General features: G+C 38.4%; 5 protein-coding genes across 8 annotated transcripts in view; all 5 read right to left on the reverse strand.

The window, feature by feature from the left end:
- On the reverse strand, positions 1-4,721 carry LOC110375380 (uncharacterized). 3 transcript variants are annotated; one of them, XM_049847701.2, is made up of 7 exons: positions 4,368-4,721; positions 4,176-4,268; positions 3,934-4,051; positions 3,097-3,821; positions 2,000-2,273; positions 1,797-1,836; positions 1-1,500 (listed from the first exon to the last, which is right to left on the reverse strand). In XM_049847701.2, the coding sequence occupies exons 1-7, from the start codon at positions 4,477-4,479 to the stop codon at positions 37-39; spliced, it is 2,826 nt and encodes a 941-aa protein (XP_049703658.2). In that variant the 5' UTR covers positions 4,480-4,721; the 3' UTR covers positions 1-36. The 3 variants fall into 3 exon arrangements, with proteins under 3 accessions (XP_049703658.2, XP_021189140.3, XP_049703661.2); XM_021333465.3 differs by lacking the exon at positions 4,176-4,268; XM_049847704.2 differs by lacking the exon at positions 4,176-4,268 and having other exon boundaries at positions 4,298-4,721.
- Positions 4,722-5,142: 421 nt separating this feature from the next.
- LOC110375395 (uncharacterized) lies at positions 5,143-6,823 on the reverse strand. Its single transcript, XM_021333481.3, has 5 exons — positions 6,563-6,823; positions 6,119-6,476; positions 5,979-6,044; positions 5,616-5,777; positions 5,143-5,268 (listed from the first exon to the last, which is right to left on the reverse strand). Exons 1-5 carry the CDS (start codon positions 6,594-6,596, stop codon positions 5,229-5,231), a joined length of 660 nt encoding a protein of 219 aa, XP_021189156.2. The 5' UTR covers positions 6,597-6,823; the 3' UTR covers positions 5,143-5,228.
- A 234-nt stretch (positions 6,824-7,057) lies between these two features.
- Positions 7,058-9,177, reverse strand: LOC110375399 (uncharacterized). Its single transcript, XM_021333484.3, has 3 exons — positions 8,762-9,177; positions 7,596-7,779; positions 7,058-7,431 (listed from the first exon to the last, which is right to left on the reverse strand). Exons 1-3 carry the CDS (start codon positions 8,871-8,873, stop codon positions 7,086-7,088), a joined length of 642 nt encoding a protein of 213 aa, XP_021189159.3. The 5' UTR covers positions 8,874-9,177; the 3' UTR covers positions 7,058-7,085.
- Positions 9,178-14,016: 4,839 nt separating this feature from the next.
- On the reverse strand, positions 14,017-14,882 carry LOC110375398 (3-oxoacyl-[acyl-carrier-protein] reductase FabG). Its single transcript, XM_021333483.3, has one exon. It carries the CDS (start codon positions 14,831-14,833, stop codon positions 14,063-14,065), a length of 771 nt encoding a protein of 256 aa, XP_021189158.3. The 5' UTR covers positions 14,834-14,882; the 3' UTR covers positions 14,017-14,062.
- A 242-nt stretch (positions 14,883-15,124) lies between these two features.
- LOC110375400 (uncharacterized) overlaps positions 15,125-23,131 on the reverse strand; it is a 37,251-nt gene continuing 29,244 nt past the window's right edge. For both annotated transcript variants that reach the window (XM_021333485.3, XM_021333486.3), the window contains exons 3-5: positions 20,630-20,748; positions 18,255-18,348; positions 15,125-18,061 (exon numbers count right to left, since the gene is read on the reverse strand). In XM_021333485.3, coding sequence (XP_021189160.2) covers positions 17,900-18,061; positions 18,255-18,348; positions 20,630-20,748 — 375 coding nt within the window. In that variant the 3' untranslated portion in view covers positions 15,125-17,899. The remainder of the gene's footprint in view (positions 18,062-18,254; positions 18,349-20,629; positions 20,749-23,131) is intronic.

Raw genomic sequence — 23,131 nt, forward strand, 5'->3', positions numbered from 1 at the left:
TATCGAAAAATACAGAAATACAAAAGCAGTGTCATATCAATCGAAGAATTCAAAGTGATGTAACGAAGGGTGGAAAAAAGAAGGATGTCTGTAGTTTCTTCTTATTTGTCTTCGAAAAGGTGTAAGAAGCGGGTATAAACCTTGTTCAAACATATAATGATGTTTGTTACCCGTGAAGTAATTTAAGTTATGGTTATTTCCAAGTATTGGCTCATATCTTTTCGGAGTAGTCTGTTTCACTAAAGGCATGCTTCTAAGAAATGCCAGGTGTTCAGTACGCGGCACCTTCGTTGGGGAGGGATTCTGCGGGAGCACTGCACTGACGGACAGCGGTCTGATAGGATTCTGAACATGAGGATGAAGGTCAGGATGAGAATGAGGATGAGGATGACTTTCTGTTTTATGTAGAAGTGGCTTACTTGTAGAGACAGATATCGGAATCGGTTTAACTGCTTGTTGATTACCAGAATACATCCAGTAATCGTGGAACTGTGAGTTGTCATTACTTTCCTCCTTATGGAAGACCGTTAGATTAGTTATGTTGAGTGCGTGTGTCTTTGCGTACACTTTGGGGAGTGATGTGGTGGAAATTGGAAAATATTCAACTTTTTTCGGCTCATTTAATATTCTTCTGTAAGAGTTTTCGGGTTTGATGTAATTTGGTAATAAGTTCACATTCATACTAACCTCTGATCGCTTCGTGTTAGTGGAGGGTTGTCTCAATTTAATGTGAGCATGTACTTTTTGCATAGTATTTAAAATGTTTTCAAGATCTTGTAAGCTTAGAGGTTCAGGAGTAGATGCAAATGTTTTAACCTCATTTTCGAGGTTCAGAAGATTTCTTTCATTACTATGCCTCAGAGTACGTGCCTCTTCGAGGTAATTACTAAATGGTCTTAACTGCTTCAGTGGAGATCGGACAGATCGCTCCCAATACGCCTGAGGCATTTGGCTGTTTTCATTAAGTACTGAATGGTATGGAAGTTGGTGGTGTTCAGATTCTTCATTAAATTGAGAATTCAATTTAAAGTCTGCATTGCGTATCATAGCAGCTATTTTCCTTCCTAAATTAGTATAGTAGATGTCATCAGATCCTGGTTTATGCAAATTTCTATGTTGATTGACTTCAGGATGATCGTTTATAGGTGGTAAGTTATAAGAATCGAAAGTTCTACGTGTTTGTTGAGCCTGAATTCTTTGAAGTTCTTTTAAATCCTTGTTAAGATCTAATGGCATCGAGGGTAGTTTATTTTTAGTCTGACTTTCATTCACGCGATGAATAAGTTGAGATAAATACGTAAAATCAACGTCCTCTAATTTGGGCATCTTCGGCTCTTCTGGTTTGTGTTTGGACCTTTTGTGATGCGGGAATGCGTCCGGCAGATCCGGAATGTCTTCTTCATTTACTGAGCCCACGTCTTCTAGATTATCCATTTGTGCATCACTCGTATTTATTTGTTTTCTATTATTTTTTCTCATTTGCTCCTGAAGTTTGTGCATCTAGAAAATAAGGAAAATTATAAAAGATAATGCTCTATTAAACATAAGATCGCCAAGTTAATATTCGTCGTGATGACATCTTCTCTACATGAGAAGTCTCTTCTCTAGTATTTTACTATCTACCTTCGCTTTGTTCTCTCCCCACTCCAAGGGAACTAATTTGCACCCCTGGATACTAATAGCTTTGGCTTAGACACAGAATAAATTATAGAGAATTCGAACAAACAAACTCTTCTAGTATACTAAGTATAGTTTCAGCGTTTGAGTATTAACATCAAATATAGTATAGGACTTACAAGGTTCTTTCGTTGTTCATGCTTGAGGTTCTTTTGTTTCCTAAAAAATAATATATTTTAGAATGAAAAGTTATTGTAACGGCTGGTAGTGGAACTACATACTTATTCAGTTACATTATGTGCATTTATTGATTCCTTGGGTGTAAGTAAATGTAAATGTAATATCACAGAAATGCATCTGAGTCATAAAATATTGTTTTTACCCGTGTTCGCCTGCAGGTGCTATGAAATCTTCCGGCATCGGCTTTCTGAGGCGCTTTTCAAATCTACTGCGCCGGTCACTCTTCCGAAGTCTTGAAGCCGGCGGTGTTTCCGATACTGTGGTCGTGGTGACCGTTGTGGGCGATTCGTCTGCCGGAGCCGCTGCGCCGTTTGGTGGAGTGACTGGAGTGGATGCCTCAGAGGCGCCCCCAGGCGGTGTACTCGGGCTAGTCGCCTCGCTGGCGCCGCCCCCTCCCTCGTCACATGGCGGAGGAACTATATTTCAAGAAATTCGACTTTATGTATAGATATGTACACGATAAGATTTCTATACCTATGATTACAAAATTATTGTGTTCCTATTGCTGAATTGCTATTTATTTGAAATTAAAAAACTTGACTGAGTAATAAATGACGTACTAGATAAACTTAACAAACAAGTCTCTTTTATATATGATATTGTTGACTTATGTTTCGTACGCCTCCAGAGGAAAATATTTCACCTTCAAAAACTAAACCTAGCCTTCCTTAAAAATGGGTTACTATTTATAATTTTTCAAATCAGACTTGCTGCTTAATATATATCACTCCTAGCCCGTTTTTCAAATAATAATAGAAAGTTATCATCATATTTATTGCAACATATTATATATTAAATAAGATTTTAATCTGAATGACATATTCGACTATGAAAGTTGATGTGACCTGGTCATATAGCGCTACTAGTCGTACGAAGTCGTGTCATTTGTAAAAATAACATAAATCTACTGTTACTGCTGGCAGCATAAACTATTTTTATAAAATATTTCTATTTTTAGAACCAAAAGGAACATAACATAACATTTCAGAATTAAGTGGTTCAATTCTGGCATTCTCAACGAGTGTGAAATAAAATAATTGAGTAAGTACTTTGGCTTTTGGTAAAACATGGTAATCAATGCTTGATGAACAACGTTCAATAATTTGGATTCGCAATTGTTTCTTAATAAAAATATTTTTCACTGATTGGGATTCAGTTAAACTACACTTTTTAAAATATCGTTTATAAAATTAGGAAATAAAAAATTACAGATTGTTTTAAAAGATAATTTTCACGAACCTGGGAATGGAGGGAACATTGGGGGCACTGGTACCATGGGGTACATGGGCATCGGCGGCGGCGGCGGCAGGCCTATCGGCGGGTAGAACGGCGTGTCCATGCTCGGCAAGAATATGAACGACGGCAACGGTGGCTTTGGTCTTCTGTTAAAAATTATCACTTTTTTGTGTCCATGGTCTTTGTCATCTTTATCGTTGGAAGGCTTTTTTCCGTTTCCCTCGCTTTCCTTCGATTCAGCGGAACCAGACGAGCTTTCACTATCGTCCTCGCTACCACTGGAACTGCCGCTTGAATCAGAGTCAGAGTCGGAATCAAACAAGCTGTCGTCTTCAGTAATGCGCAACAGTTTCCGCCTGAGACCATGTCCTTTCATGTGTTTTTTCCTCCTGCTGCTTCGCATAGACTTACGAGCTTTTCTCCTGGATTTAATAGCTGGGGCATTGTTACCTCCACTTCTGCGCGTTGGTGCTTTTTCCTTAGTTTCCGGCTTTGTGTTATTGGACTTATTAATAACTTGACTCTCAATTGTTTTGAAGAATTGATTGTACAGCCAATCACCGAGTTCATCTGTATCTTTGGGAATTTCATCAATCTTATCAGCATTGTTGTTTGTAGGTGATAGCGTTGATACTGTGACGTCTGTACCATGAATAATTGCAGGAGGTTCGTATAGACGCGAGGGTTCAGGTGCATAATGGCGTCGGAAGTCTTGTGTCAATTTTACACTGAAAAATAAACATGTTATTGTGTTGGGCTTTGTTTTACTTCAAAAATATATATGAAACCACTATTGCTTTTGAAATTGACACATATCATGATAGTTTAAAAGAAGATTACTTTAGTTCACATATTTTGGTATCTGTATCGAAGTAATATCCCGGGTGGCAGTGGCAGCCGACGACGCAGCCGGGGATGCCGTCGATGCAGTACTCGAATTTCCCATGAGGTCCACATTCTGAAAACAAACAAACCGCAGTTTTGTTTAGCCTATATGGCGTACTCAAGAAGCAACTATTATGCAGAGTATAGTTATTCGTGCCACAAACTAGATTAAGTTTGAGTGAGATGTTCAGTGAAACCTGCAGTTTGATGCATTGATTGATGTCGAATTTTCTTCAGGAAGTTCCACTCTATTCCAGAGTTGAAGTTGAATTGTTTCTTCTTTAATCCGTCTAAAATAAATTTTAAAAGTGTACTATACCTTGCTTCATCGCCTACGATGCACCTCAAAAGGCGTGCAATTGACACCTTGATATAAAGTTATGACGTACCATACCGCAGCTCATTGGTCGCGTGTGTGCTGCAGAATGCTATCAGGTCGGTCACCAAAAAACACAACAAAACTAACAAACTCATTAGTGGAACGACGAAAAGTGTACACATTGAAAATGTTATTAATAAACAAACAACATGTACAGTGATTACGTTCAGAACTGTCTTGAACTTGTTTTTTGCCAAATGTATAAGTATTATTTCTATGTAGAACTTAGTTTACACAACACGCTCCTATATTTCAGAAGTAGATTATAAGTAACAAAAATCTCAAATCTTTGTCCTAACAATGGCCACATACTTTGATGACTTATTGCTGTGCACTAAACAATGGTGTATTGAAATGATAGAGTGGCCAAATGCTAACTCGAGTTAAACTCATTTCTTTATCTGTGCATGACGATAACATTGTCCTTAAGATAACTTTTTTTTACTTTTTCCTCTGATCAGTATCGTGACAGAATGCGATGTCTGAACTACTTACTTCGTTTTTACGTTAGACTTTTTTCCTTAAAAAATTATATGCGATCTATCCAGTTATGTCCAGATATATCCAGAACAAAATCGAATTTCATTTAGAATTAATCAAATCAAGATAAACAGTTTTCTGCATGCCTACGTATGGCTTAATACTAGGTACATTAGGTTAATCTTTGACTAGAAATTAATCGTTTTAAGTTATGAAGAATAGGTACTTTGAAGCCTATTTAGAGGAAATTATCGTGACAAAAAAAAGGTAAAATAAAATAATGAATATAATGAAAATAGCTTTAATAAAATAAATAGCTCTAAATTGAATAATTCGTACGCTACAATTAAACCATCACACGTCATTGTTTCATAGTACTTTATTCATTAACTTAAATATCGTCTCCAAGATCTGGGATTCCCTTGAGGCCTCTGTAAAGGAAAATAAGACATTATAGAAAGAACGATTTATACCATCTAAATGCGCGTATCGCTAAAATTGTTAACTTTAAGACACCATCATCATCGAATACCGATCTATCTTTTGAAGAAAACGGCGCCAGAAGTTTGTTATAAACAAGTGGACATAAACTATAACAACATCTTAATCATTTAGAATTTCATCGTCATCATCTTTTTATCTTCTTACTGCTGGGCACAGGCCTCCTCTCTTACATAATAGAAGAAGGATAGTAGAAGGATTCATCATTTATGTTGTATTAATTCTTGGGGTCGCTGTCTCTAAGAAGTTGTAGTATGAGTAAATCAGTAGGACGTACTTGGTGCACTCCTCAGGCAGGACGCACTTGTGGGTCCTGTCGTCGCGCACGTAGGGATGCACGCAGATGCAGCCCGGCTCGCAAAACGGGTAGCAGGGCCGCAGCCGGTCCCGGGGGTTGTCGCACGTCACAGAAGCGCAGCCAGCGAAGCACGCTTCATACCTGCTCGTTCCATTTCAAACAAACACAAACACATTGAAAACTTTTTCAAGCCAGTAGAGCTATCTTCATTTACTGATTACGAAAATTGAAACATCGTCCTTGAACTAGAACATAAAAGCTCTGAAAGGCAACAAAATTGTATTTTTTTTATAAGAAGAATCCTCGTCCATTGATCATCAACTAAAACTATTTCAGTTTTACCTTTCATGTGGTCTCTCGCAGTTCATTGCCATCGGTAGTTTCTTTTCTCTTTCTGGTTCTTTATCACTGTAAACAAATGTAAACGACTTGAAACATCATAAAAATATCTGGGTACAAATTAGGTACTTGTGAGAACGTACATGTACTGAGGTACATGAGGTGCTTCTGCACTTTTTATAGATTGCTGTAAATTCATTTTTTCTTCTTCGTAGTGCCTCTGCGGCCCCGGCCCCGGACGATACGGCGATGATATATCCATGTCTCTCGGCCTGTCTATCCCTCCAAACATCTTCTGTTCCGGTTCATCCATGTACCTAGGGTCTCTATTATCATAATCATGTCTCCTTCTATCTGTCCATTCCTTGTGATCGTCTATTGGTTTCAGCAAAGCTTTCTTCCTCCAGTTTCTTCTGTCATCTATGATTGAGTGTCTTTTGTTTGCATCGATATCATCATAATCATAATTATTAACTCTCGTTCCCATTGCAATGATGTTATCTGTAAAATATAGGTGAACATTGCTTAAACCTTTGTTTTGTGATAATATGGTATCTACTTTTTTTGGATAAATTGAAATTACTTACATAATAACAATGCCAGAATAAGTAATTTACGCATATTGTTAAACTTTTTGTGACTGTATTTTAGTTCATGTTGTAGTAATCAAAATGGCTGCTAGATATAGGTATCGCTCCGTTTCACCTTGTATCACATTCGTAACTAAACGACAAAATTAAACTAAGCCACACAAAAAATAAAGAAAAGAAATCAAACGGATGTGATTGCTTTCAATTCTTTGTCGAAACTAATAAAAAATGGACAACAAGGTATGAAAAACTCTTCTTTTACGCAGATTCTTAGCAATTGAGTTCACTTGATTCACATCAGCTTAATATGAAACGTTTCTTGATTAAGTCTCCCTACTACATATGTTTGAGAAAAGAACTATACTTGTTTTGGGTTTCAACTTTTGTTTCAGTTTAGGTATTTTTCGATGTTTTAGAATGTAAATCAGGCATTTTCAGGATTTCAATAATATGAATGAAAGGAATTTATAAAATGTAACCATGTTCATTTAATTTTAGAAATATTTCGTACATGGGTTATTTAGCTAATTCGTTTGGCACCGTTTCTGAAGTTGTCATTCTGCAGTAGTTTCCTGGGTTGCAGGGCTTTGATGGGCGGCGGGGCTATGACGATGTTGAAGTAGTTGCCCATGCGGGACACCTCGTTGTTGCGCTTGAAGTTGTCGTCTTGCTTCGCGTTCACGCTGGTGCTGACGCTGATTGGGGCGGGGGGACTGCCCAGAGAGTTCGGCACGTCGTCAACGAAGTCCATCGTGTCTGAGTCCGAGCGCTTGGTGTGAGTGCGAGGCATTCTGTTCTGGTATTTAGCTGGCGGTTGTTTTGGCTCCTGAGCTCTTTTCGCTGGAACCGGTATTCCCATTTGCGTTCTGTAATGTAAAAAGAATAATGAATAGAGAATACTGTCAAATATTTAGTGAGATATTATAAGAGATCAAAAGAGTTTTTCATTCTATAAAATGGAAGAAATCAATTTAGGTGTTGTTTTTCGGAAATTGTATCGTCAATTTTTTTTTAAGTTTATGATACTTACGGTGAACAATCCTGGGGCAGAACACACTGGTGTGTTCGGTCGTCTCTGACGTAGGGCTCCTCGCATATGCATCCCGGCTCGCAGTAGGGGTAGCAGGGTCGCAGGTGGTTGCGCGGGTTGTCGCACGACACCTCCGCACACCCGCCGAAACACGGCTCATATGCCTCGTTCGGCCAGTAGCACGCTGGAAAAAGAAATAGGGTCGATTGATTTTGCGAAAGGTATACATGCATTGGTTGTGGAAAAAGGATGTTTATAAGATTGACTTAAGCTCCATTTACGATCATTGAATTGGACTATTAAAATGGTGCAGTCTCAGAGGTCTTGTTAGATTAGTTCTCTAAAGTTTTCGGAGATTTATAAAACGCACGATTTGTGAAGCAGACATAGTGTGACCCTTATTTGATTCTTTTGTTTATTTGGGGTGCAACAAAATAGGCTCAATCTTGCTAACTAAATAATGTTCATCAAATATAAATGGAAAAGTTTGTAGCAATGTTTTATCGAATATAATTTATCCTACTTTTAAGATACCTTAAACTTTTTAAGGTAAATCCTACTTCTCTGTTTTACTGTCACTTTACAGGTAATAAGTTATCTAGAGCGATAAAGTTTCCTTAAAAAGCTTTTAAAAGATTCTGAAAACCGAAGTTACAACTGGGCGTTCCCCTGTGGATGTTCAAAATACATTTTCCTTTTTAAATAGTGCGCAATATCTCACATCGGCACATTATTGGGTATCTAAGGGCACTAAATCTAGTTGTGGACTAGACTTTTCCTTTTGTAGTCGTTTCCACAGGTCCATTACTGCTCCCAGGGGCGCTACTTGATATCCTTCGACTTACACTAGTAGTTCTAAACTTAGACAACGTACTTACACTAGATAAAATCGAGTGTGGGGAGTCTCGTGTGTTATATATGGGCGATCCTCACTCTGAGTGGCTTACGTTGCTTGAACGCACGTCCAAACTACCACTAGAATTAGCCTTTTCATTGCAAGATTTAGATACTATAAATTCATGCTGTAGGGGTACCATTGCATGTTTTTCACGTCACATTGAGTAGCGATGTGATTTAGTCTTTGCAATGTACATTACTTTCAACATTGGACCTGACGCTATTTTGAGAAGCAGTAGTTTTAGTTAACAATCACAAAAAAAAAATACCTTTCATGATCTTGTCTTCGTCCCTGCAAATTCCGCATTGGAGCCAGGTCGCCAAAATCACCAAACAAACCAGATTATACATATTACTAACTGTGTCGACACAACTGCCCATTGCGATTAGCGCTATGTGACTATCGGCAATTGTTTTGAAAATGTTTTTTTTCCCTGTTTGTGTTCATACTCGAGTGGAAATTGCTTTTAATCATAATTACTATATCGGAGGGACACCTAGGTGGGATAAGGTCGTCATGCAACATGATAAGGGTAGGTGTGTTTGGTAAACATGGAGAGAGCTCGGTTAAGCCGAGTCTGATTGAATTATTGCTTGCGTTGTAATTTCTAGGCGGGGCGTCAGGTCACGTACCGCCGATACTATGAATATTGTGTTATATTTGTAGTAAAATGTATTTAATATGCGATATGTTGGGTTACGAGGGAATTTTGGGATTTTAAGCTTGTGTAATTGACTCAAGCGTAGTTGTTTCGTCTTAGCTTCGCTATAGCTAGAAAAAGAAACCTGTTAACATGGAATCATGCGTAGTATGTCCACTATAAAAAAAATAAGACTTATGTTTATAACCCGATTCATACATACACCAGTAATTTGGTTTTATTCATTGGGCTAGGATATGAGGTATATATTTCGTAGCCATAATGTAGACTTTTTGGAGGCTACTTTTATGTAAATTACTGAGGCTTTTATGAATTGAGCAAATCTTGAATTGGACTACAACTGTACTTACCTTGTATTAACAGTATACAAAAGTCTATCCATACTACGCCGGATCGCATATTATCCCACCGATACAGAGAAATATACATTTCGGAGCGAAATTAATGAAGTTACAAATACATTTGCCCAAACCACCAGCCGTCACCTTAATTATATTCAGTTACACGGGAATGATCGGGAAATCACAAACGTGTAATTGCTTACAGATTTCTCTGCAGAGCGATATTTGATTGAAATGTGCGAAAGTTCGTACAGGCACATATATATTTATACTTATTATATGTATGTTGTTTACCTTTCGTAATGTTTATGTAACAAGTGTACGGTATTGACAATAAATTTGTCACACAAACTGCTGAAGGGTCAAGCGGAAAACTAAAGGTGTTGTTTTACTGGTTTTATCGTAACTTACGATCGACTCGGGGTATGTTTTTCGAGGGGTATTTTTCTTTTCACCGTGTAAGGGAAATATGTGGACACCTGAATAGAGATGCGTTGAGATGAATGTTCGGACAAACGAGACAAAGCAAGGAATTTCTGAACAGATGATATTATAGGATTCCTCTCTTGGCCGACACCTACTTATATTCTGTTATCTAATTACACAACATTCACTGACTTCCACAGTTTTGAAGTACTTAATTACGTGTAGGTACTATCTTCATTACCTTGTAACAATTTGTTAATTTTGTGCATTTTGTATGCATAGCCGTCGTCTGAACTAATTATAACTAAGTGCTAAAAGTTCGCCAACCAGTTTCGTGCACCGAGCTATCTTAAGAACTGAATGTCTTAACTCCTGACAGTAACCAACTTGAATTAATGGAAGGGGTAATTATCAGTGTAATGAAGTTAATTAATTCACAATTTACAGCTATACTGAAATTAATATAATTAAGACATAATATAATTATTTGGCCTGCACTGCTACATATTTAAATATACTTCAACCTTATGTCCTCTTACAGGCCTAGGCTATATAACTACCAACCAGTATAGAGTCATTAATTTTCTGTTTGCAGAAAAGCCGTCATGTAGTCTGTCAATTTTGGTATTTATTGAGGACCCACAGTTGAATGGCTCTTTCAAATTTTCACTGGACCATTTATATTTGGATTCACGGTCCGTCTGCTATGAATAAAAACAACGAATGAGTGGTTTTTTGTTCCGAGTCGTTTGCGTTTTTATTTGCGAATTAGGTTCGTATAAAAATAGGGAATATATTTTTATAACCTTGGCTTAAAGCTCACGTGTCATGTTTGTATAACATTTGCATATGAATTGTTATAACTTATCTGGGAGCTGGAGGTATTAATTACTTCATAAGCATGTTGTTTGTTGTCATAACTTTGTTTGTGAATATTTTACTCGGCGTAAATGAACTGTTATTCTCTTTACATATTGTGCCCTCACATTATTAGTCGATTTTGTAAGTAGCTGAAATAATATAGCGGGAATCTATAACAGAATCACTGAATAAGTGTCGTTTTTTTTACTTTTATTAAGAATTTTTATTTTACTTTGTTAAACAAACCAAATGAATGTTACATAGGTATAGCTACCTAGCTGCAACATTGTAGGGTTCCTTTCTTAGCAAATTAACACCAGGGTTAGTGCTTACCCCATTATTGTTAACAAGTCGTTCCATGTAGGTGAAGGGAGATTGAGGCGTTTCACGTAAACGGAGGTCGAAGTGGGATCCGTCTGCGAAAAATAGCTTTCTCGATAAAATATGATTGCGTGGGATCTTTTTATTGCTTCGGGTCCTCACCTACGGTACAGTGTTTGTAAATAAACAGGAGCAAGGTGAAGGCTCTTTCATTTGTTTTGTTTGGTCGAGAATATAACTAGAAAACCAAAAGGAACCTTGTCACATTTTCATCGGTGAACATGTCTATAGATGTAGGTCACAGAAACTGCCACATCGAGCAGTTTAAATTGTACGTCCATGTTTCGTGTTGCATTAGTGTCCAAAACTAGCATTGGAGCTGAGAAACAACACTTAAAACTACTTACAACAACAAACTTAAAGATAACTTTAGTAGAAAGGACGCCGTTTACAGTAGTTTCTGTATCTTTCCTTCTTCAGAATCGTGTTCACTACCTCCCGTCTTAATTAACTTATGCATATGCATAACATTTTCCTCGTAGCTGCAATTTATACATTCCCAACACGCGCAATACAAATTACAAGTAAAACGATCTTCTGTCCCTTTAAATAGACGTCTCTCGATTGCACATCCCTTTCCTATCAAAACAAATATTAGCTGGTTGATGAAGGAATTGTATCTTTCTGCACTTACTCATAAGGTTGAAAATAGTTTGATGTCAGTGCCAAAACAAGAAATGATCACCTACAACCCGCACTGGCCGGTCTCTGGGGGTTAAGAGTTCCAATATATTTGTGCGGGCTCGGGCTGGCAACTCTTCAAGATTACTGTCAGCAAATAGGACAGGCCGACGTGCTCTGAAAAGTAGATGTCCGATAATGCGACCTAGTGCAACTTCCGATCATTGGCTCGACTCTCGAGATACACTGATACCTCCGTGGTAATCTCTTTTTGATATTGCATAGCGGCTATTTAACTATATAGCGAATATTTGTACAAATATATTTTATATTTCAAAGACGCGGTGGTAATACTCGTAACTATGTGTGTTCAGTATCTAGCGGAGGTTTGAACACATACAAATAAATCAGTCAATATTTTATACGTTTTATCTGTACTTGTATAACGATTTGATCCGGATTTATCCGGTACGCAAACATATTCATTCTAACCACAATGAAATAAATCAAAGGTTCTTCGAATAACAGAACTATCAAAACATTAGCACCACAGACCCGCAGTTGACAAGTTACCTGCCAACTAAATACTTAAGTGCACTAATGCATCGAAGTCCCAACTCGTGGCAACTACAGGAGTTTATCACGGGGCTCATAAAGGAACACAAACAGCCGAATGTAACGAGTAATGCAATCGACGTGAGCTTGCAACGTCGCTTACATTTATGACTTACAAATCCTATTCTAATCGCTTCATTCCTGTTTACTGTTTATATGTGGCACGTGACACGAACGAGCTCATAACTGCATTGTCTAAGCAAATTGCTTGTATATAGATGTATCTACATAATTTATTTAGTAAGTTAGTACGCTAAAAGTTCATGTAGTCGCATGTTACATTTCATATGTTGTACCTTTTTTGTAGATTCGGTCAGTCAGGGTATCATTATTTATCAGGAAAACCATTGCAATAAATTTAATTTTACTTTCCATTAATTATTATAGTAGGTACAGTAATAAAACAAAACGAAACAACGATCATAAAATACAATGTCCAGCTTGCACACGTATCTCTCAAGTTAATGAGGAGATTTTAACTTTATAGTTTTAAATTAAAACATAAAATTAATTAAAATAAAGAACATAAAAGTCTAGGTAGCACGCAACAGTTAACGTATTTACGTATCTTCACTTTAATCTCTCACCAAAGAGTAGCTGAAGGCACACCGGGTAATAAATCCCCGTGAAACGTGATGAGAAACCGATAAACACGCGACAATAAAGGTGGAAAGAAAGACAATTACAACACTCATTGACAAAGTTAGCGAGCTCAGTAATATCTGTGTGAGTGGCGCGTAATTGAAAGCCGCGGTTTGGCCCAATAACAATGGAACCCCGTACAGTAACGTTCGCCGCGTATAAATTAGGGAATTATATTAATCGCGTATAACGCGCGCCGCCCCCGCCCCCGCACCCCGCGCCTAACGAGGTTACTCTTGTTGCGGATTACGTACTTGTAGCTGGAAATTACACTTTATTACGGTTACAGTCTAGGAATCCGAGAACTTTAATTAGAAGATCCCCTATGTGAATATTAACGTTTAAATATTCCGCTACTAACATTTTTACGCTCAGTATAAAATTAAGTTACACTATCTTTTGAGCACTGAAGAAAATACCTGACAAGATTTTCTCGCTGCAAGATTTTGTGTAAGACTTAATAACGAGATAAAAATCCAGGTAATTTTTGAAAGCATTAACGTCCCCAGCGTTATTATTTATAATTTAATTTTCAGCGCTGTTGCAGGGAGCACAATCAATTTGCGAGATAATGCGCGGGAAATTAACGCAAGATAACGCGGTATTAGCGACCCACCTGGGGAAGGATTACGTATTCCAGATAAGTAAATATATTGCCCGCCATTACCAGAAAAGAACAGATATATTAAAGAGAAAACACTGTAATGTAATTGTCGCTGCAATCTAAACGAGCCTCGATGAAACGCGAGGGAGCATCCAACAAGCTTTATCAGTAGTATGGCGCGTAGGCCTTTTGTTTATTACGAGGCTCGATACACCGCGTTACATATTTTAATATTCCAAGCTTTTGTTCTGGAGAATATCGTCGAGACATAGAAGTTCTCAACAAACTTATCACAGTTACATGTTTTGTTCGTGAGCACGGGAAGTTGGGAATTATCTCGACAACATGATGTAAATTGAAACACATAACAATCAAAGGCTCTTTGTGTACATTAATATGTATTTATTCGTTCATCAATCACAAATTGCCGGCATCGCCCAGCATGAGTCCGCAGTCGATGACATAGCAACTTCCATTAATACAACTTGCTTTATCACTGGCTAGGAACATTACTAGTTCCGCCACATCTTCCCCTTTTATTATTTTCTTCAAGGGGCTATTCATTTCGATGCCAACAAACATTCTGTCACAATCTGCATCACTCATACCAGCCCTTCTGAATAGTTCAGTTTTCACTGGTCCTGGATTCACAGCATTCACTCTTACTCCTTTTGGACCTAACTGTAGAGCAGTGCACTTTGTCAACATATCGATGGCTGCCTTCGACATGCAGTACGGTGTCATGATCGGCAGAGGTTTGTTGGATAAGATACTTGAGATGTTTACGATGTTCCCTTTCGATTTCACCAAGTAAGGTGTCACTTGAGTAGTGAGCAGATACGTGCCGCGCAGATTGGTAGCCATAACTCGATCGTAAGCCTCTGCTGACGCGATTGTTCCTGACACGCAGTTTATTCCGGCATTGTTTATCAGGATGTCAATTTTGTTATATTTACTTCCAGTTTCTGTGACGATTTTTTCTATATCACTTTCCGACGTTAAATCAGCGACTATGAGGAGTGGTTTGAGATGACTTAGTTTTTCACACTGAGTGCCTATTTTGGTGAGGTTGTCTAAATTTCTGCCTACTAATGATAATGTGGCGGAGCACTTGGCGAAATGTAATGCACAAGCAGCTCCGATGCCGGAGCTGGCGCCAGTGATGAGCACCACTTTGTCAGTGAACATGGCGCAAGTTCCGAGTGCGCACTGAGTGCCGGTATGCTCGGGCTTGCATTATACGCGGCCGAGCCGGCAGTGAACACACTTCCGCGTGCTTTGTGTGGCCGCACACACTAACTGCAAGGATCTAATGTCAACTTTGACTTCCTCGTGTATTTTATTTCATCTAACTCACAAAAAATACGGTGACGAAGTTTTTAATTATTTCGATGTAAAAATTTATAAATCTTATTAATAAATGTGGGGATGGGGAAAAGAAATATTTTGGTAAATGAAAAGCGTTTGAATTTTCATACAATTTATTGGAGTCATCTCGATATACGAAAGACAACATTTAAAATTTGAAGCGAATTTTTTATTTACATCATCGTCACTTAATATCAAATCGAAACTTATGATAAAAGCTCCCTAAATTGTCTTTGGCACTTGCTTTACACTAATACTTTAATACATTTAAATGTAATTACAATAGTTTAAGAGAAGTCATGAATAATGAGCAAGAGGAAGCTGCTAAATGTATTTTCTTAGTTTACGTATTTTGGAAACACAAAATGTTCACAACCAAAGTATGCCTTTCAAACATTCAGGCATTTGGACAAATGCTTCGGAACATAACATGTGGAATTCTTTGTAGCGATCGATTTAAGTTGCTCGGACATTTGTCCAGATGTCCAAACGCGCTGAAAAGAGGAATTGGACGTTTCTCAGAGCTTCGTCATCTCCGCAGGTGGACACTTAGCCTTAGGCAATAAGGATCGTGAGCCCAATACTTGAGGAGGGAAACCGTTTGTTCCCCAAGAGGGATTTGTAGCGGGTGTATGATTTGCATATTTATGTAGAGCCAACAGAATTATCATTGCAGATTAGTTTTCTATGTAGCCAATATTAATAAATAAATTGCGTCGCTATTAACTCAACGAAAGGGTATGAATAATGTTCGCTATCTTTAGTGATTTAGGACGATAAGTTTTTCGCGTGAGCTCATTATTTAGTAGTCGGGGATCACAGCGAGATCCTAAATTATGTGTCTACGTGAGAATGTTAGCGCCGCCATTTTTCAGTTCGAAATTGAGAGTAGGTACCGTGTTAAATACGAGTATGATGTTTTTTTATTCGTTCAATATTTTTTATAAATGTCAAACTGTTGTGTCACAGGATTAAGTATAACGCCAACTCGGTACCAATCAATATCTACATATAAGTATGTAGCATGGCTTTATTTGAAAATTATGTAACCGATGATTAGGTATCTGAAATCCCCGCGGTCTACCAGAATTATCATCTTATATTAAGTAAACTATGATGAAAGTTACGTATATTAAAATAGTTAAACCACATCAGTGGAGTTTAATAAAGTGGATGAAACGAACTACGTATTTGTGTTCCTTCTAATGGCAAGAACTATCCGTCATTTAAAATGTTTGATGAAAGCCAATGAAAGCAGAATATTAACAGACTTTACTCGCTATCAGGCATTATTATTATCTGCAAACAAAACATATTTTCCCAATTTCCAATTGTGATAGATATTGCCTAATGGATGTTAAGTCATTGAACTACAAAAGCTTTATTGTAAAATGGATTTTATTATCATGAAATAGTTCGCGGATATCAGAAAATAGGCCTATGTACGGCCGGCAAAAACATTTCGAAATACGAGTAGAATAAAATTCACGATTACGAGGCGAGTAAAATCTGTTAAATGCACTCTACCGTACACTAGTAAATATAGCCGAATAGTAGCTATAAAACACTCGTAACTTTGTACAAAAATGATGTGTGTAAACACTGGAGGGAGTGCGATACTGGACGTTTGTGTTATACCACCCTTTTACAATTAATACCTTATCGTTAACACGTACTTATAGTTACAGTAGACTAATTAAAACTTAAGTATGTGCTACTTAGTGTAATACTTTCGGTGGAGGAACTTAGCGATAGGGCTGAGCGGCGCGCGGTTCTTACATACTTGAACACACTGCTAGCTATCGATTATATTCTACGCTTCGCAACATGAAAGGTGTTACACATGTAACACACGATTCGATAGTAAGGTGCGGCCATCAACAAAATATCTTAATATTTGCGGTATGTAGGGCAGCGAGTCCGGCCGATGTACGCCGGACCAATATATTATTATTTTGTTCAGCGAACCGTGGGGGAGCTACACCAGAATTCCGCTCACAGCCATTTTTAAATGAATTTCGTTTGACTTATGAAAAATATTTTCGATGAGCTGGAAACTTTTAAAAATAAATGCATTAGCATTAAATATTGCAAAATATTTAGCTTACATTAAAAGTTAACATGTTTTTAAGCAGGTACATGTGACTCCTGGCTTACATTTTACATCGTGTTTAGACAAAGAAGCTTACGTTCAAAACACGCAGTTTACATCCTACTTATTCGAAGTTACCCTTACAAATGCTGACATTGGAATCAACTACCTACACAATAGAAAAAAATACAATTAAGTTCTACATAATGACTAGATAAGAACTAGATTTTTTATAAAAATAATTAATAAATGTTTCTACTTCTAACACTAAAAGCGGCTGTACATGTATGTTAAAAGTAAATTATTTACATCTACAACTGTCATCCATGCCTAAATATTATGCTAAGTAATTAGAAAAATCTAGACGATAACTAGAATCTAGACACCGAATTAGAAAATGTCACTACTTAAAATCTAACATCTAAAATTCGAGATCACAATATCGCTTGGCAATATAATCTTATAATAATGACTAGCAATCTATTCGAGACCGACACCTACAATGATTTTGACGTAAAATATTTATCGTTGATTAAATTTAATAATAAGCTCACCAGATTTACTTGTTTAGAATTATGCAAATAAATAGATTAGTACTTATAGATTTTGAATCAACAGCTTTGTCAATCAAATTACATAGAAATTCTTTGCGTATATGTTATGGAGTAAATAATAGAATGACATTCATGTCTCATCGACTTCTGTCAGATATCAAAAAAGGGATTCTTTATTTGAAAATCAACGGCTGTTGGCGTTCCTACCGCTCTGACACATATTTCGGCCAGTATCTAGAGCTAGGCGTTCTTGAGATGATGTGCATCATGGTCGCAGCGGCGCAGGACTGCGAAGTGAGTCATCTGGAAGGTGTTGGAGGAGCGACTGCCTCGCTCCAGCGTGCCCGTCATCGTGTAGCCCATGTTGAAGTCTGCCTGCGTCACGTTCGTCGTCAGGTATAACTGGTGGGAGAACGATTATTTTATATCAGGCTTTGTTTTTACAAGCAGTAAAAACTTCAAGAAAGCAATTGGGCAACACCGTTCAGACAGGAAACAGGAAGGAGGTATTCAGTTTATTACATTATGTTCAAAGAATATAAGAGAAGGAAGATCAAGAGAGACCTGAGAGATAGTAGGAGAGTGTTTCTTTTACCTTAAAGTCAGCGTCAGTCCCCATGTGCTTGAAAGTGCCCACTATGTAGACCGCGTTGGCGCCGCTTATCACCATGCGAGCGTGAGTGCTGTGCCTGCAACGATCATCGAGGGTTATCAACATGCTTTATTAGGTACACGCCAAAAAGTTAAACTAAGGGCCCCTTGAGATACTCTAGACGTCTGTATAAAAAAAAGGTGTTGTTCTCCATAAAGAGTTGCGGAATAAGAAAGCAAGGTAGACCTTTGTTTAGAAGCAGGTCCAACAGATAATGTGTGACATCGGCGGCCGTTTGTCACCGCTGCGAGAATTAGTGCGAGACGCTCACCTCGGCCCGCAGCCACCTTGTAATACGCCGCAGACAAGCGGTGATTTATCTACGCTCCACTGCCTCATAACTACTGCCCCTAGGAATTATTTGCTCTACGACATCGGACACGTTGTACCTAGTGATAAATTGCCTTCTACTCCTAAGATTTTCCTACCTACTTTCAGAAGATGAATGTCTAAAATAAGTTACGGATTTCGGATTAAGGAAAAACAAATCAAATTATCTCGCACGCCCTCCGGCAAAGGTGACGTATCGCTGAAGAGTAACCGAACAAACTGTCAAACTGTCTCCGAGTTACGCAAACTAATTTGAAGAGAAAAAGTCACGTGTAAACTTGGAAACTCGAGTGTTCCTGATGCATTTAGGAAGGCTGAGGTGTCGTATGCCGGTCACGTATCCCAGTTAGTAGGGCGCGAATCCAACACGTACCTACGAGCCTCTAACGGCCCTGTAATGGCCACCGCCCTATAATAGTCCTGAACACTCTCGCCTCTGACTACCCACCACCAAATTAAAATCCCTTTATGCGTGCTCTGACCTTACTTTCTCCGGACTAAACGAAATTAAATTGACATTTCCGAAATTAGAGCCTCCGTTGGCAAAGTTCCTTTTAGAATATTTATATCAATGTTATTGTAATCGGAACTCCCGAATACTGTGTAAAGCGCCACTGAAACAGCTATTTGTAACATTAGCTCGACCATTGAAACTAAATCTCGTCGTTACTTCATTTATTTTAGTGTGTTAAGATGAGCCCGAAAGATAATAAAAGCGAAATTGCATCTCTGATTAATTTTTATGTACTCTTTATAGGTAAATAAATACCTCGTCAGACGAATGCTTCTGTACATAGTTTTTAAGGAAATGTAATAAACATTTACTTTTAAATTGTGAGCATTATCTACATCGGCAATACGCGGAAGCACAAAGCTATCTGAGAGGAGAATCGTGAGATACAACTCATTGAGGCAGAGTAGTGGGACGGCTGGTAATAATCATTAACGCTAACTGCTCCCGTTTAACTGTCGCCTCGCAGCTTCGACGTTTTTCTCCAACCAATTTGTTTTCCACAATTTCCCGGTTATACGAAAGAGCAACCTATATGTTTCAGTTTAATCCTGTATTTAACGTAATGCCAACTGCGATTAATGTCGAGGCAATAGCTTTACGTCAAAGAGAACTTATCAACGTGACCGAGTAGTGGCTACGCTATTCAGCTTTGGATCCGCAACATCGGCAAAACCGTCTAATTTACAAAATAAAGCTGTTTAGCTGCCATTAAATAAATGTTTTATGTTGTGGCGGTGTGATAATAAATAGCACCTCATTCGCAGTAAGCCCTTTAGCATCCGCCATCTTTATTTACGGCACGTTCGCGCCACTTCTCAGTGGCGCATGGCGGCGCGATCGCGCGATAGTGGCGCCGACCACTTCCCGCCGTTTGTCAAACAACGGCTTAGCGAGCTCACCTGAACCACGCCGGTTAATTGCGAAAAGCACGTTAACGTGCAACAAACATGATATAATGTTTCCTCTCGGCTGTGGAAGCGTTAATTATATTTTTCACTTTAAATCCCCGTTTTGTTAAAATTGTTATTCGAGATTTTTGCTAAAATCTCTTAGCTAACCGCGGTTTTATAAATTGCATTGTCTTATTTTCCTGTTTCGCGAAAATAAGTCGGCCTGCTCTTCAGAAAACGTCATACCTACTTGGCGCTTTGCACAGTAGCTGCCGCGCTAATGGAGAATATTATAGAAGAGTACCTACCTAGTAAGTTAATGCTAGTCGTAATGACTTTTAAAATTAATACTGACACGCTCAAAGGGACTTTTGTATGCGTTTTTGTACGCTATCACAGTTCAGAAATGATTGGTGAAGAGTTTCTACTGACTCCTAAATAGTTTGGGGCATTTCAGAAGGGTGAGATCAAATACTTTATAGTACCTACTTATATAGTTTATTCTTATTTAAAGCAGCGGAAACATTAGCAACAAAAAGGCGTATTAAGGCGCGATGGAGAATATTTAATTTAAAAGCTCTCACCGTCTGGTTCCGGCGACCTCGACGACCTTGCAACGTGACCGGCGCCACCAGCACGGCTGCAGGGTCCAGTACGAGGAGGAGGCACTGCGCGCCCACCCCTCTTCTGGGAACATCAGCACCTGCACAGATACAGATAACATTCTTATTTGAATATATTATTATAAACATTTTACATGTTTGGTTGAAAAATATGCCTTATTTATATCTAAAATAAAAGAGTCAAGAATTCCGCCCCATTGCTGTCGAATGAGAGCGTGCGTTTCGAAGGCTTGCAGCATTGAGTAGTTGAGTTGAGTAGCAATGCCTATCCTTTTCCCAAAGTAAGTAATAGTCAGCCTTTGGGACCGGGAAACGTCAACCAACCGCTTCGCTAGCTCCGCTAGATCCGCTTGAAGGGAACATTGAATTCAACAACATTATTCTTATTTAATGTCCTCCTATTTCTACTTCCTAAACTTTGTAATGGGAACAGACGGGCTTATTTACATTTCCAAGTCCGCATAAATTAATTTAATAACTCCACCAGCCCCAATCATATCTACGCAGCGAATACTCGATTGATGTTGTTTTAACAATCATCGCATTGTTCCCCGCAATATTTTACGAGAGTCTATCTTCAATCTAAGAACCTGAACGAGGGTTTCACGAAACGTTGAGTACGAATTAACGAAATTACAAAACTTTACAAGCCTTTCGACGGCGGGTTGAAAAATAGCTTTTTGACTAAAACTAATATTGCAGGCCAGAAACAAAACAGAGCGGAGTTGTAACGAAGTTGTTTGAGTCTGTCGAGTTTACAACCGCGGGCGGCAGGAGTGTGTTACCCGCTCGGCGCTCGTTTACGTTTACAGCGGCAGTAGTTGCGCCGGCTACGTCATCGATAACGCAAACGCGAAGGCATATTGCCACCGAGACTCGTTCGCTCGATTGGCTGCTGGCATTCCGTCCTCATTTTCTTCGCCGCGTCTCGGGCAATATTTTTTTTTCGTAAAATGTTTTCCTGCTTTCGACAATATTGCGCCAGTTTCAAAGGGGCAGAGTCGTCGAGGATAAAATCGCTTTCACATTGAGTGAGCACACTAATGATTGAGTTCCGTGCGGTGCGGCCGAGCGACGGGCGCGTCGCGGCGGCGTCGCGCGGGGACAGCGTCCGCTCACCCTGCACCCGGCCCTTTGATCAATGTACTCCACTGTTTAATGGATTTAAAAGCATTTCATTGTTACGGATTTTGAAATGCAAGGATCTGACTTAATCTAGCCGCATCTGAACTCCTACCTATTCAGAGCCATAGTCATAGTAGCGGAAATGCATTTTCGTGTAGACGTCCCTTGGTTATTAATTGGGAAATACTGATATTATACCATGAACTGTATATTTCATTAAGTACCTATAGCAAACTTATGTAAAACGTACAAGTTGACTGCTAGATATGTCAATAGAGCGGTGGCCAAATTAATACAGCTGTTTAATGTTCAAAGTACGTCCGTGGGTCTGACTGGTCGTAATATAAAGCTCTACGGGATAGTTGGAATTTGGAAAGTCACGTCTATTCCCTGTGGTGTGTGCCAACTCGCCGATGGCCATTACGAGTTTTGGATAGATAATTCTGGCTAACATTTGACATAAGCATTTTAGTACTTCTCAAACGGAGTCTCCACAAAGCTTTAACATCGTTACGAGAAATTATTCATCAAAGAACGTTAATGTTTGTTTTCCATAAAATATTAATAAAGCGTAATACGCGTTTGAAATTTTGTTGAAATTATTTTGTACATCAGTAAGATATTATTTATTCAGCAGTCAGATACATAAATTAAGCAAAGCTAATACGCTTACTACACTATTTGAGTTTAATACCTCTTCTCGTAACTGACATAAAGGCCCTTTAAACAGTAATGAAGTCAGTCTAAAGAGCATTATTTCAGGCTTCTGTACTATGTAGTAAACGGCAATAACTATGAATACAAAACTGCCATCAAATTATACGAGTTTTCTATTAAAGTCGAGCTTTTTATATGGGAGCAGACAAAACCACTTCAATGACAGCCATTAATATTCAGAACCTCTCGTCGCGCCATCTATCAACACCTTTTTATATGAAGCAATCAACTCGCGACTCGACAGTCGTCCAATTACGAACGTTCTCGAAACGATCTATTAATTACTTGGTGAACTGCGCGCGATTCAATCGTATGCACTCATAGGTACTTAGGTACTAACTACATAGGTACATACATCTACCTATCATAACTCTAAGTACCTAGGTAGTTTGCCGTGTAAGAAAATGTTTGTAGTTCTAAAGCTTATTAAAAAGTCTTCTTTACTATAACATCGGGCAGTTCTTTCTGGCTTATCTTTGCAATGCTTCTGTTTGTCCGGATTGTACCTATAATTTTTCTACTATAATTCTTGATGGCACTGTACTCATACGTAAAAAATGGACCATGCAGTTTAAATATTGGTCGTACCCTAGTTGTACTTGCATAATTATGGGATATGAA

Source organism: Helicoverpa armigera, chromosome 18 (assembly GCF_030705265.1).
Source record: "Helicoverpa armigera isolate CAAS_96S chromosome 18, ASM3070526v1, whole genome shotgun sequence".
Lineage (NCBI taxonomy): Eukaryota > Metazoa > Arthropoda > Insecta > Lepidoptera > Noctuidae > Helicoverpa > Helicoverpa armigera.

Coding starts and splice junctions, on each gene's coding strand:
- LOC110375380 (XM_049847701.2), bottom strand. CDS start 4,479: ATGTGTACACTTTTCGTCGTTCCACTAATGAGTTTGTTAGTTTTGTTG. Junction 4,269..4,367: donor GACCAATGAGCTGCGGTATG/GTACGTCATAAC, acceptor AATTTATTTTAG/ACGGATTAAAGAAGAAACAA. Junction 2,274..3,096: donor AATGTTCCCTCCATTCCCAG/GTTCGTGAAAAT, acceptor CTTGAAATATAG/TTCCTCCGCCATGTGACGAG.
- LOC110375395 (XM_021333481.3), bottom strand. CDS start 6,596: ATGCGTAAATTACTTATTCTGGCATTGTTATTAT. Junction 5,778..5,978: donor TGCGAGAGACCACATGAAAG/GTAAAACTGAAA, acceptor TGGAACGAGCAG/GTATGAAGCGTGCTTCGCTG. Junction 5,269..5,615: donor CTGCCTGAGGAGTGCACCAA/GTACGTCCTACT, acceptor TTTCCTTTACAG/AGGCCTCAAGGGAATCCCAG.
- LOC110375399 (XM_021333484.3), bottom strand. CDS start 8,873: ATGGGCAGTTGTGTCGACACAGTTAGTAATATGTATAATCTGGTTTGT. Junction 7,780..8,761: donor CGAAGACAAGATCATGAAAG/GTATTTTTTTTT, acceptor TTCTTTTTCCAG/CGTGCTACTGGCCGAACGAG. Junction 7,432..7,595: donor CTGCCCCAGGATTGTTCACC/GTAAGTATCATA, acceptor TTTACATTACAG/AACGCAAATGGGAATACCGG.
- LOC110375398 (XM_021333483.3), bottom strand. CDS start 14,833: ATGTTCACTGACAAAGTGGTGCTCATCACTGGCGCCAGCTCCGGCATC.